Source organism: Mauremys reevesii, linkage group 7, assembly GCF_016161935.1.
Source record: "Mauremys reevesii isolate NIE-2019 linkage group 7, ASM1616193v1, whole genome shotgun sequence".
NCBI lineage: Eukaryota > Metazoa > Chordata > Testudines > Geoemydidae > Mauremys > Mauremys reevesii.
In genome coordinates, this window is record NC_052629.1 from 10,592,241 (window position 1) to 10,607,500 (window position 15,260).

Consider the following 15,260-nt stretch of genomic DNA (forward strand, 5'->3'; position numbering starts at 1 on the left):
GATTTAAATATATCATATATACTCGTTCATAAGCTGAATTTTTTTTAGTAAAAAAGGGAAGCACCAGAGAAGGGGGTCGGCTTATGAACGGGTATAGAGAGGGAGAGGTGGCACACAGCCCCTCTCCCCCCCAGTAGAGGGAGCAAGGAGAGGCAGCACAGCCAGCAGGGCCAAAAGGGAAGAGGCGGGGCCAGAGTCTCTCCCCCAAGTCTCTGAAGCAGCTGCAGCTCCAGGGCTGGCAAGCTGCAGCCGTGCTGCTCGGTCCTGCCCCCAGAGCAGGCTGTGGCCATGCCACCCGGCTTGCCAGAGCACGCTGAGCCGTGCTGCTCGGCCCAGCCCGCTGGAACATGCTGTGGCTGCGCCGCCTGGTCTGGTCCGCTGGAGCAGGCTGTGGCCGTGCTGCCCAGCCTGCCGGAGCAGCTCCAGCCAGGCCAGAAACATCCTCCTCTGGCCCACCCCAGATAAGGTGGGGAGGGATGGGATGGGGAGAGTGTGGGGGTCCCGGGCTAGGGGTGGGGTCATGTGAGTGGTGGTCACAGGGGTTACTTCTCTGACCCCCAGCTTCTTTTCCCCCCCAAAAAAATCCTTCCTCACTAATTACTGTCCTGGCTCATCAGGATAAGCCGCTGGTGCGTTGGGACACTCAAGGTAAACAAACCATCTCGGCTCACCAGCGGCTTATCCTGATGGCCCGGGAGCCAAAGGTTGCTGACCCCTAAATTATAGGGTAGGCTTATGAACAGGTTATAAAAATTTTCCATTTTTACTTGGGGGGTCAGCTTATCAACGAACCGGTTTACGATCGAGTATATACGGTATTTAACTTGACTAAGCAATGCCTAAAATTGGGAGAGGGAGTGTGGTAGCTTCAAAAACATCCAAAAGGTAAAAACACCAAGTAGAGAGGAACTATTTGGCATGGTATTTGGGGATACATATATAATCAATAGTAATGCAGTGCCTTCCTTAGCTTTTTCATATTTACATTTATACCCTTAATATTGTATTACATCATATTTTTGTATGCAGTGTCCATTTGAATTAGAAGTAGTGATGATGAACTTTTGAGCACCATCTGTAAAGGATGCCTTTGGTCTGTGACCTTTGCTTTTTGGAAAGCCTTTTCTTTAGTAAGTTATTAACATTAGAAAGCAGAGTTCGGCTAAATGTTGGACTTTTCTGTGACTACAGATGTCTCTTCACATTAGAAATGTGCTTCTGTTACTCCTAATATGCACACAGAAAGAATGAGTTACAGTTCTCTCACAGGTGACCTGCATTCTTCCCTAACTATGTGTACAAACTAGTAGGTTGTTTTAACATTGGCCATCTTGGTGACATGCATAGTCCATTGGTCATGAGGTTTGAGATAGAAAGTTGTTTTGTTGGCAGAAGCTGCATTTTTCACCAACGTAATACAGGGTGTGTATCCTTATGGGGACTATCTTGACCTTCATGCCTGCTCCCACCCCATAATGAAGCTGAAAGTATATTAAGACGATTGTTGAAAAGAAGATTTATAGACCTGTGACTTCTGCTTAGAATGTGTGATGCTCTCTCTGCATTAACTTCTCATTAACATTTTCTACTGATGGTTTGATTTGGCTGTGCTCTTGTTGGAAGACATTTGAATTTGTGAACTGGCAGGCTTCAAGTTATAGGTTATAATCTTGTCTTCCGTAGTTGGCCTGTAACAGTTTTGGGGGAGGAGGGAGGTTTGAAGTGTTTCAGGCATTTACCTTTGTCATCCAAACAATTCTGTTGGATTGATGCTTTCATTCACATTAGTTTTTATTTGGGGAGGGGGAGTGATCAGAGCGGTTTATTTGCTGTGGCTATAAAGCATATCATCTTTAAGTTTTAACTTTTTCTTTGAAAACAATTCAAAGTTAGTATTATATTACATTCCAGATTAGCAATGTGGAATCAGTTTCTTGCCTTGTAGACAGAACTGATCAGAAGTTAGCTTTCTAGAATTGGTTAAACCCCTTTTGAATTGAGGTCTGAAACAGTTTAACTATGATAAAACAACCTCATTGATACAGAAATATAGAAGTTCAATTTGTTGTCTTCATGTGACCTGTTTTTGAGACCATCTGCTGAAAAATGTTTTTGAAGCAGTTAGGATAAGATCTGTTCATGACACTAAAGCTGAATGCATTTTCTTAAAAAAGTTGTCAATATGATTTAACTCTCCATAAAAAGAATCTGTCCACTTAATGTTTTAAAAGCTGATTAATTAAAAAAAAGCTCTGTTGTTTCTGTGAGAGCACCCTTTAAATAGTGAGGTCAATTTTTCTCTTTTAAAAATCAGGAAACATGCTTAAAGAGATTTTCTGCTTCACAGAGGATGCTTTAAGGAAGGAACTAAGGTTCCAATCCTGCAACATATAATGTGTGAGGATAGCAGTCTGCTCAAACATGGTACATGCTGGATGAAGTCTTAGCTCTCCAACTTTACAGGGCAACATGAAACTGTTTATGCACAAAGTAGACAAATATGTTTTTAAAAACAGAATTTCTCCCAACTGCATTAAATTATAGTAATCTTAGAGGTTACCTGTATTTACAGTAGGTGCAGTTTTCAGGCAGAAATGTGATGTTTCAAGTGGGCAGTGTTTCTGTAACCATCCGAAATACCCTAGAAAACCGCATCTAATATTGAAAAAGAAAAAGAGTATTGGCAAAACTTTTCATTGTTTATAGATTTATCACATGGTTTATTTAAAAAAAAACAATGTAACCATCTGAAATACATCTAGGTAGAAAATTATGTTTGGGACAAAAGGAATAACTGGGCTAGAATGGGCCATTTGTCTGCAATATGTCTAGCTTTGGGTGTCTGTAGACTAGTTTGATTAGTAATTGGGAGAAACGCTGTTCCTTAGTTTAGTTACAAAAACATGCGATGCTTTTGCATCCGTTATTTGGCTCACTGCTGAAAGTACATAGAAATGAGGAGCACTGGCTAGTGCTTGCCCTTACCAATGTGAACATTGCTGAATGTGGATGAGTAATTAAAATACAGAATGTGGAAAATTAGGCCGGAATTGACTAGAAATGCATAAGCATGCATTCTGTTGTACAGATGTTGGAAACAGATTATTTCGGGCACCTCTATCTACATCTTATTGGATTACTATGTAAAATCAGTCATATGCCATGTAGATTGTTTCTTTTCCCATTGCTGTTTCCTTCTTTATTTTGTGATGTAGCTATATAGGTAGTAATTTAGCAAAATATCCTGTCTGCCAGGTGTGGGAACTAGCTGATTGTATTGTAATACCAGATCATTACTTAATTCATATGCAACATAGCCTAGCATATGGAAAGCATTATAAATCTATTTACAGTGTGGCTGGTCTGATGATAACATTGTATTACGTTCCCAGGTGAGGCAATTTAAGCAATTGGTTTGCCATGTGTAGGCTATGGAAATTAGTTTCTAGTATGCTTTAGTAATAGACTAACTTCATTGTTATGCTCAGATTAGTAATATAACAGAATTCTTACACTCTGGTTGCATGTACCTTACTTCACATGTAAAATCATACAGGGGGTGGTACTATGGATCACAGTTCTTAATTAGTTTAAACTGAGTTAATTCATTTTATTTCTAATTTAATTGTGCCCTGCCCATGAACAATTCAGTTCAGTAGGGAAGTGTTAAGGCTTGGGTCAAGTAGACAGATTGTTTAAAGCCAAATTGCCAGACAGAACTGAGCAAGTGTATCTGTGTGAACAGGGCTTTAAGAAAATCACCCAATCAGTATGCAAAAATCTTGTTCATAAACCAAGTGAGATCTGCCTGGAATCAGAAATTATTCCTTGGCAGAAGGTCTGAGTACTGTAGTCCATTAAAGCAGCTACCGAAACTTTCTCTGTCTAGAAGTTCTTGTGGATAGTACCTTAGCCCCTTTGTGTAACTGTGTGTGCACGTATACTATACTACTTAAGATTTCTGAGTGTGTACATGTATACCAATACACTCAGTAATGTTAAACATTTGTGCACAGAACTTAGCACATATATATACAAAATGCAAGAAAAACTTCTGCTGTATTTGACAAGCCTTTGCAGAGAAAAACTGTACATAGAAGCTCTTAAACTCATATTGAGGTGCCCAGAAAATGCATTGGATTACAAACTTCTGTCTTTTCTAGAAACATACATATAAAGTACCAGTAGACAGTAGTAACTGACAACTAAGACTAAAAATGTTGACAATTTTTTGATTTGCCTGGTTAGCTTATGTATAGAAGTCATTAACTATTTATAAAATGCATTATGAATTGGGTTCCTTCAAACTGTAGCAGAATGTGTGACATTTCCAGCTCAAACTATCATGCTTGCATTTGGCTAAAGTACATATTTATATACAGTTGATGGTTATGAAGAAAAAATTCTTAAAATATTTATAATTATCAGATTTGTATTAATCTGTTTTCTTGTTAATTTTGATTAGCCAAATATAAGTGTTAGCAAAATTACTACAATTTTTATTTTTTGTTAAAGAAAATGAAGTATTGATGTTTTGTACAAATCCTGATAGAACAAATGAGCACTTTAGTTCCAAGGTCCTTTTATATTATTGATCCAGTTGGTGGTGAAACTGTGATAAAAAGTAATATCAAATTATTTATTGATTAAGGCAAAGAGTTGCACCTAGTACAACTGTTGATTTTCTAATCAGGACAGATCATTGTAATAGAAGAACAGTGGTACAAACATTATTAGCTGCACTTATATTGACATAAAGGACATGTATAGTGTCTTTTTGAAAAAAATAGAATGATTGCAAAAATGTTGTTCTTTGTCATAAAGCACACTTTCTCATATAGTCCCTTGCAAATTGGAACAATCACCACTTTAATCGTTCAAATGAATTACGTGAAACCAAGAACTCCTCAAACTGTCTATAATTAGCCAAGTGGTACACCTGACAACAAACTAATGGAGCGTGATGTTTACCATTGCAAGGTAATAGTGACAAATATGGTTAACATTACCAATGTCCATGGTGCTGCGCTGTTAGGTGAATTGTGTAAGACTGCACACTTAGATTGCTGGACCTCATATGTAGAGATTGGATCTTAACCAAAAAAGATTAGATATTTATTGTGGTGGTGTAGCTGTGTTGTTGGTCCCAGGATATTAGAGAGACAAGGTGGGTGAGGTAATATCTTTTACAGAAGTTGATCCAATAAAATATATTAGCTCACCCACGTTGTCTCTCTAGATATTTATTGACATATATTTGTAATTTCCTTCCTTGTTTGATGTGTATCAAGTAAAAATAGGAAAATAATATAATTGAGCAATCTATGCCAATTTGTTGGCTTTTTGGTGAAAAAAGAGAAAAACAAAACCCATCTCCATATGATATTCTTGCATACTGTGGAGTGTTTTAGTCCCCCATAGTGATGAAATGAATAATTTAAACAGGCAGCTCTGATACCACAGCCTGTTTAAAGGTTCTCATTTCCTTTAATGCTGTAGACTACTTTTGCTTGGTTAGTATGAAACTGCTGCGGCTGAGATCTCCAAATAGGGAAAAAAAAGATTTAGCACAGTTCAGTTCTTGTAGTAGGTCCATGGTACGCTTTGTCCTTCCTATGTACAGCTGTAGATTTAGTATATAATCTAGAATTAAACACTAGCAGTTGCACCACAAATTGGTAAGCATTATAATGATGACGACAGTGAAAGGGCAAACCTAAATCATAGAGGATAAATAGCTTAAAAGGGTTGCAAGCAAGCTGGGTGGTGCCCTGGCTTAGTTCGCTGATGGTCTTCTTCCCAGTGGTGACCTATTTTCAGATTTTTATTTGGTCACAGATGTAATGAATTTCCACGTGCTTAGTCTAATCTCTAGTGAACTATTGTCTGCATCCCAAACTGAGGCAAGTTTTTGGCACAGTTGGCAGCCAACTTGGGTAAGGTCTAGGATTGCTGTGTTTCATGAGTTGTCGCTATGGGTACTACTGTAGGTCGGAACTAGAGTGCTTTGGCAGAACTGTGCGGGAAGCTCCCACAAAGGCCAGTCCAGTTGTAGTAGTATTAGTTCTAGCCACTTAGGTTTCTTCCTTTCATGTATATTAAAACTCGTCATATCGCGTTTAAATTAAAAAACAAAGCTATAAAACAATCAGTTAAAATACCTTTTTCCCTTTCAGTGGTAAATGTAGAAAATGGAAGCAGGAAAGTAAAAGGGCACTGTATAATTTGCTGGCAGTCACAAAACTTTAAGGCTGAGCTCTGTCTCTGGAATTCTAACACACCAGGGTGCCTGAGTGACCTTGGGATGGTTGTTTGAGCCCTTGTTTTCAACTGTTCATAACTTTCTTTAAAATATGCTAATTTAGAATCAATAGGCATGAATATTTAATGAGACAGTCTGGAGTTTGAAGACTGTACAAATCATGGCATGATCTCTTATAACAGGCCCATATTTAGCTTTCTGATTTTACCAAGTTTTGTTGTTTTTATGTAAAGTGAACTAAAGATCTTACATTATCTTACATTTCCCAATACTGTTGTACCTCCACATACATATACCCAGCCCTCAGATTTCTCATGGTCCTTTTTCCCCATAGGGCCTTTACAATAATAACAAAGAAAACCTTATTTATTTTCTAGATCTGTCATTTTAAACCCTTTTTGGCCAATGTACATTGTTAAAAAGTTATCTTTTTGATGTGGGAAAAGCTCAGCCTTTCCTTCCCTGTTTAATGACATTACTACTGTTTTATTTCAAGAGTTTCAATTCCAGGTAATAGGATAGCTTCAGATAAATACATCTATGCCTCTATAAACACATCTGCAGTGATTCTGCTGTAATAACTTAGTATTTTAAAATGTTCTAATTTTCAAAACTGGAATTGCATACTGTATATCCATGTGCTTTACTAGGCAAGCTTTGTTGATGAATGTGACCTTTTTACAATCTCCTCAATATTTTTCCATTAATATATATTGAAATTCTGCAGTTAAGGAACTTTTCAGTAACTTTTACTTGCAGATTTTTATCAAATAGGTATCCATTAGGGGGCTCTCGAGATTTAAAATGATCAGCCTTGAGACTGATGGCTTCGAAGCTTTACTTCCTAACCCTTTTTTCTTTTTGTTTTACAGAAAAGGTCACGGATTGCCTATAGTGACGAGGTGCGGAATGAGCTCCTAGGGGATGATGGGAATTCCTCAGAGAACCAGGTAGGATGCTAATCAAGAAGCCCTAGTGGGTGGCTGGAGGGTGAAGGAGGTCACTGGCACACTGGGCTTCTCAAGCTGCTCCTTAACAGCATTAGCAACAACTCATGTGGAAGTGATACTGTTTAATGCAAAGCTGGGGTCTTAATCAACTTCAAAATGTTTCTTGGAGATCTTACATTTAACCCTTTACCTTGTGATCACTGTCTGCTATCTTTAAAAAAATCTTTTCTTCTCTTTTCTTTATTATTTAGTACTTAAGGAATAACTTGAAACGCACTGTTTGCTGACAAAGCCAGGGTCTTCACCTCAAACACATGTAAAAGGAATAAAAAAGTACATAATGCTGCTTTGATAATAATGCACTATAATTAAATCGACACTGGCAGGCAAAACAAATGAAAGTGAGCTCTCAGAACTGAACAGTACCCCTCACTTTCCTTGTGTGCCTTCCTTTCTTAACCAGGTTTTCTTTCCTTGTACCAAAAATGCAAGTTGCACCAATAAAAGCCTGTAATTCTCACACACACATTGTACTAGAGTTTATAATGTTATATACATTTGTTTTTAATGAAAGGGTGCTTAATTTCTGTAAGCTCTTCTTGAGTTTTATCATGAAATTGTTATTCAGGACACTATCAAGATTCTTATGAGGTAAAAAAAATGATGAAGGAAACACTATTTTCAGGGGGATTTAACCCATCTTCATCTGGGGTTCAAACTTGTCTTACAGGTTTTCTATCTGAATACTGAATTTTATTTTAAACCAATCCCCTTATCTTCCCTCTCACCAAAATTAGCATTTGGTACTTTTAAGTTAGAAGTTATTTTAAAGTTTACTTGAATAATGTATATTTTTTGCTATGGTAACTTTGATTTTACAAATGAAGCTTGGTAAATGATTACTTAACAATAAATTCACTTATTTGGATATTGTAAATTGGGGAGAAATAAGGACCAAATTTTTAAGATTTATTCAGTTCTGACTTCAGTATGAGTTTTTTGCCTCAGGAATAGCTGATTTAAACTAAGTGAAGACTTCAGATTTGTCCCTCAATGTCCAAAATATTGAGATTAAAAAGGTTGAGTTCTGAGCAAGTACAATATTATCAGAACAGAAAGGATAAATGGCAATTTACATGATGGACTTTAATACATATATTGATGAAATCATATATTGTATTTAATATTAATGTATACCATAAAAAGAATCTGTAATAGCTTTAGACACATATTTAAAGAGGCAGATATACAAGGTATGTGTCTTCATATTTATGTATTATGGCAAGAGATTTTTGCAGGGTTTGAATAAGTTGAAAGCTTTTTTTTTTTTTTAATACAAAAGAGTATGATAGTTTGTTTTAGGGAGAGAATTTTCATAATTTGCATGTCATCAACATAAGTTCAAACATATAAAGGTGTTAAGATACAATTTGGGTTTTCATGTCTTTTAACTACACCGCTGTTTTCACATTTTAAGAGAAATTTGTGTGAGATCAGACATAAAAGGGCAGTTGTGATAAGAAGTTTTACTTATAACAGAATACCTAATGTGTAAGTGCGAGATAAAATGTTGTTTTTGCTTTTTAAGGAAAGGCTGAATAACTGATTCATGGGTGCACTTTTTGTGAGTTGTGATCTCTTTTAGAAACTCTCAGGAAAAGAAAAAAGAATGGTTTCCCCTAAAATAATTATATAATAATGTAAATTTAAAATTTGCCAACATGGTGCGTTTTTTATTTTTATTTTTTTTGGGGTCTTTGATATGACCACTTGTTACCTAGGGTAAAATGTGGAGGGGGGAGAACAGTTGGTGCTCTTCTAAATATAAATATGTATTTGCAACTAATATCTTAAAGTTGACACACTTGTACCACTGGAAAAAAAAGTTTTTTTTTTCTTTTTTGACAAACTTTATAAGCATGAAACTTTGCTGTGAAACTGGTTTATTTTATTTTAAATACATGAAGGCTAATGTTCACAAAGAACGTCCTCATATTTATTGGACTGCTTCAATTCTTTCTATCACTTTTTCATATGAAAATACAATGATCTATATTTCTTACAGCTAAGTCAATAGTTCATCAACTGGCTGGTTATCACACACACAAACTTTTTAGTCTAAAGTATGACATACCATTTGGTTCTGTTGTTTTTTTTAAATCAACCATAAATGTAAGTTTTGGGTATTTTTATATGAATAATTAGTCAACTATGTATGAATATTTAATCCAATAACCCAAAAAGCTATTGTGCTTTGTACTGATATCAAAAGCACTTTATAAATATAAAACTTTACCTCTCCAACATAACATCCCAATATAACTGAAAACGCTATGAAATATTAGGGGTGTCCTAATGTGCGAAAGTTTGTTTGACAGAATAAGTGCAGGTGGAAGGACTAACCCTCACTGTTATCCAGGGTTTAGACTAATTAATTATTTGTTAGGTTTGAATTAATTTGATGAAATGAAGTGCTGTTTATCTTTCCCTGCAATACTCAAAGCTAGTTTTTTCTTAATGAACAAATCAATGAAAAACAGGTGTTGTCTAAGAATTGCTGCTTTAACAAACTAGAAATATTGGTAAAATCCATCAGTGGAGGAGATAAATACCTCAGGGTAGGCTTGAGGGTTAGCCAGGTGAGGGGGAGAGAAACTTCTAAGCTTGTACAATTCTTTAGATGGAACATTGAGAGTCATATAAAACTTTTTATAACTATTTCTTGGAGAGTCAAGGGAAATGTAGTTTAATATATTTATATATGATAGTGGATTAAGTTCACTTAAAAATAAGATTGGGGGGGAATAAAGAATCAGTTGCCTGGTTAATCTTTTGTTTATTCAACTGTTAGCATTTTATTCGTGTTTAAAAGATATAGTTAGAGCGATATACACAACTGAGTTAGTGGCTACACAGGTTATGCTGGTAAACAAGTACACAGAATTCAGTCTTCAGTTGTTCCTCACAACAGATCTGCATAGGAACAATTAATATTGCAAAACATTGCAAATGAGGGTGTACTATGTCTGAGAATATGGTCATGACTCCATGCTTACGCCAAGATACGACTAATGTATAATAGGTACAGTATATAAAAGCTGCTGGTGTTGTCAAAATATGTACAAATATGTACAAATTCCAGCAATCAAAATTTCTTTTTAAAATTAATTTATCTTTGTTTGATATGGTAGATACTAGTGATTGCATGCTGTATTTAATGAAGTAATTGCTTGCTTTGTATACATTAATCTTCTCCTAATTTAAATCCAGTGAACATAATCAGATAAACCATGTTCTGAGGTATAAAAATAGGAGACAACCCAAACATGCACAGTAGGGTTGGTTTTTTTTATCGTTTTTTCCAGGACCATTGTCTTAAGCAGGACTGTTACTTTCAAGACTTATTTGTCATTCTGACTGGCAGCATTTATCAAATCCCTCGAAAGACTTGAGCACTTCAGTGCAGTGATACAGTGCTTAAAGTTGTGGCTTCCATTTATTAGTTGTACAGTTGTTTTATGTGATGACTCCATAAATTTTTAGAAAGCATCTATAGGGTTAAATAAGAAACCTTTTTGTACCAAAAATATAGCATGCAGGTATTTATAGCATTACAAATCTGTTTGTTTGAAATGTAATACTGTTGCCTTCCATTCCAAAAACTAGTTTCTCTAATATGTTTGAGTAAATCCTTATTAGATAACCAGAAGGTTAAATTGTGTAACACACGCACACACCACACACTGTATGTGTGATATGTGGTAAACAAATGTTGTGGCTACTTAATTTCTGACTACAAAGTTCTGATAATATTAGATTTGGGCTTGCTGTGCATAAAGTGTGTCAAACTTCAGTTACAGACCAGGGGGTGAAGTTGGTCAATTTAATTCCCCAAGATCTAAAGAAGGTTGGTATCATTTCATATAGCCCTGGCAGAGCAGATCATTACCAGACACAAATCTCTTCGTTACATGCCGAGGGTTTATAGCAAAATAAATAGACTGTCATCATAAGTTCAGAAAATTGTGTGTTCGACCCACGATAATGTGTAAAGGGCGTTTAATAGAGTTCAGCATTTATTCGTTATCTGTATGCGGACAGAGACAACAGTAGCGTTATCAGCTTTTTAAAAAAAACTTGGGTAGTTTTCTGTGTCACGTGACACGCCTCACAGACACACACACACACACACACACATACACACACACACTGCGGCGCAGTTTTGATTTTAGTCACAGCAGAAGGCTTAGCCACAAGAGATTCCGCTGGTTGAAACCAGCATAAACCAGATTTTTTTTTTTTTTTTTTTTTTTTTAGCCTACAAAGGAACAGATTACCTCTTGTATCAATTCCATATTGGGAGTGAGGGAAAAAAAATCTTTGTTTCAAAAATATGCTGATTATCATAAACTAAAATGGTGGCAGTACACATTTAAATACTGTTTACAGCTGAGCAGCAAGCTTAATAAAAACAAATACATAAAAATTAAAAAGGCAATATGTTTCCTTCAAGTGCATTGTTAGATGGAAAAAAATACATCTTTTGTTAATTTGAATGAATATCTCTCAGACAACATTTAAAAAAAAAATCTCCCATTACCTAGCTTAGCTGCAAATCCTATGCAGAGCTTAAATTCAGCCATGCAGCACAAACAAGATAGAACATTTTTTGTTTGGGACCTATTGAAAAAACAAATGTGCAGCGTTTTGAAACTCTCACTGATTATAGCAGGGTGGCATGCCCCAAATGGGCTCTATTGCAGGAGAGTAGTTTTAAACTTTGGCCCTTTAAGTGTCATAGTCAACTGAAGAATGGTGACCTCAGAAAGAAAAGATAGCTATGTGATCAACTCCCAGATCATCTCTTTCTAAAGAGACATAATGTTTGCCTTTTTGGGAAAGGAAGGGGGGGAAGATAGAAAGAGAGAGAGAGACCGATTTATGCTAGGCCAAGTACTTGATTTTAAGAAGTGGTTTGGTGGGTAAAGAGTGTGGTTTTCTTTATATCAAATTCTTGGAAGTTTCCTTTATCTTTCATTTTAAGTTACTGCAGTAGTTACCCTCCTTATTTATATGGTTAGTAACCTTTTGTCTCTTGTTTTTTTTAGTAATGAGGTGAAGCACAGGTTTAATTTTAGACCAACCATATGAAATACTAGGCAACCAATGGATTTTTATTTTTGGTCTTCTCTCTTGCTGGAGATTTTCAGTATTTGTAAACATTCTCATCTTATATAGAAGTTGAATATTAGTCTTGTGAAATTGTAAATGAAACATGAGCATAGACTGAGATTGTCATTGTCCAATTCAACTGGAATCGGTGAGAAAGCTCTCTTTTTTTCATAAAGACCATCCCTTTGCTTATTGTGAGTAATTGTACTATTTTGTTCTAGTACAACAAACTAATGGATTGCTCTCCATTTTGAGAGATACATGTTACAATGTAGTTGGTATTCAAGCTAGTTATTTTTTTTTTTTTAAATAGTCCTGCCAATACAATGGTATTAATAGTGTTAAAAAGGTAGATTGCCGTGAACTGGACTGATTTATGAATACACCTTTATGTAAAAATATATAAAATATAGTGATCCTGAATTAGGATGCATATGCAAAGTGGATGTTTTTTTTGAAAGAAATCATGTTTCATGATAGCCATGATTCCTTTTACCTATTATTAAATGTATTGTGCACTAAATAAGTATTCTTTTACACTAAACCACATAAGCTGGGTTGTTTTTAACTGGAAAAAAAGTTGCTATAATAGGTTCAATAATAACAATGCACTTACATTATGAATAAGAATTACCGTATAACAATTGGTGTGCCAGTGACAAGCTATAGAGATACTATAGTCAATTAATAAGTCAGATCTATTAGTAAAATAAGAAACCAGTTGTCACAACTAAAATAATACAGAAAACATCCTGAAAACTTGTATATACAAAACCACTTCAGCTGTACAATCTTAGAAGAGAACAGTAAACTTGTTTTTTTCTTTATAATATAGACTTCTATGAAGTCATTCCCCTTTATTTCATGATGGTGTCTTAGATGTGGTTTAAAAGAGAATTTCACACTATTCTCTTTGTTTAATGTGACAGTGTGAGAAAGTGATCTTTATTCGTTCAAAAAACTCTGCATGTAGTCTATGTTTAGGTTCTTTTAATGTGTTTGTCTGTGATTTTTAAATGCTAAACATGTAAACAGATAAATTGTCAATGTTAATTCTGTATCCTGTCACACAGCTGATCTTTCTTTCCTGCCATTTCTTTCCTTTTTATCTTTTTTGTGCGTTCATGTTGCAGTTGATAAAATTACGCGAAGAGGTGAGTACTTCCTTGCTTTTTGTTGTCTAGCTTTCCCTTTAAAGCTGAGTTTCCAAATCTGAAAGTAGATCTTTTTGTTTACTGTTGCAGGGAAATCTTCACAAAGCAAAAATATTGATTACATTGTTTAAAAATATTCACTGTTATGTCTTTTTTTCTTCTAATAACTATACACTTAAATGGGACTCCCTAGATCAAACCTTAGAAATTAACATTCTTTGATAGCAGAGAGAATTTTTAAAGGCACTGGAAAAAGAAGGAAAAAACTATTTGATCTGTTAGAATATCATGATCAGATCAGGTGTAGTAATAATCTTGTTTGCATCACAAAATCTTTGATGGGGTAAATACATTTGTACACTGGTATTGTAAATGTAAGCATTGCTTTGGTGAAAACCTCTACTGTAACACTATCAAACATATGTTATACTTCACTATGCATTGAATTTAGTGTAGAGCAATTGAAATACCTATTGTATGAACGCATTGCATACACAATGAAAATGTAGTACCAGTAGAACACACACATCAATATTTATTATTTATTTGTGTGTATGTGGTAGATCTGTAGGTGTAACACTAAAGATCAGTATTCTGAAGCACCTGTCCTTTCACTTAGGAAATGGCTCATAAATATTTAGAGCCAGAAATCTAAGTTCTAATGGTCAATTACTGAAAATTTGTAGTGTATTTTCTAAAGGTGCTGTCCACTGTAGTGTGTGGTGTTGGTGGGGTGAGTGTGTGCGCATGCGCAAAAGCAGGTACTGGCACTGCTTTTATTTTTTTTTTTCTAATTACTACCAATAAGGGTTTAGTAGAGTCATAGTTGCTAGCAGGCCAAATTTCTGAGTAGACTCCTAGAGAGAGCTCCTACTAAGCACAGTATTAACATTTTCATATGGTATGTTAGTCTTGTCTTTATTACTTTCTGACTGAACAACATGATGATGATGATGAACTGACACATCAATAATGGATATTACACTCTGGGAAAAGTATTTGTTGTAAGTTCTAGGAGTAATGATGGGAGAGAACTGGGAACTAACCAAATCAGTAGCAACAAAGGGGAGTTCTCGATGTAACAAGGCTTTAATTTTTTTAAAGAATCTTCCACCAGTGTCCCAGATACGCAGCTTGTCTCTCCTTCCCAGCCCAAAATGGATCTGGTATGAATAGGTTGATAATGAGGAGAAAAAGAAAGCTTAAAAACAAAGTAAATATGAGAGACCAAGTGAAAGCCCTCCCTAGTTCCATTACCTAGTTCCCCTCCTTAATATTCTCTTTATAGTCCCTGTATTTAAACAGATAAGAACGTTGTTGCAAGGATTCTAATAATGTGATTTCTGACATGTTAAGACCAGATATGACTTGTAGCAAAGGATAGTTCTTTAGACTCACACTTGCCAAACCCTTTCATGGAAGCACATAGATGTGCATATATGTGTACATTTGTAGAAGGCTGCAATAGGAGCATTTTGCTAACAAATTATGGCCGTTTTTAAATAAACATGGTTACTGACCATTTGCAAGATACTTTCAAAATTGAATGCAGAGCACATATGAGCACAGCTGCCACTTAAATAGTAAATTTTGTATAATGATAGTGATGGACATTAAAACAACCACATGCCAACAAATTAGATAATTCAGCATTTGTTGCAAAATGCCATGCCTTTGTCTTTTATCAAATCTTTGAGACTTTAAATCCTTTTGTATATCAAC

At 35.5% G+C, this 15,260-nt stretch overlaps 1 protein-coding gene across 3 annotated transcripts in view; it reads left to right on the forward strand.

Moving 5' to 3' along the window:
• VTI1A (vesicle transport through interaction with t-SNAREs 1A) overlaps positions 1-15,260 on the forward strand; it is a 330,836-nt gene that overhangs the window by 65,951 nt on the left and 249,625 nt on the right. For all 3 annotated transcript variants that reach the window (XM_039546824.1, XM_039546825.1, XM_039546826.1), the window contains exon 4: positions 7,135-7,212. In XM_039546824.1, coding sequence (XP_039402758.1) covers positions 7,135-7,212 — 78 coding nt within the window. The remainder of the gene's footprint in view (positions 1-7,134; positions 7,213-15,260) is intronic.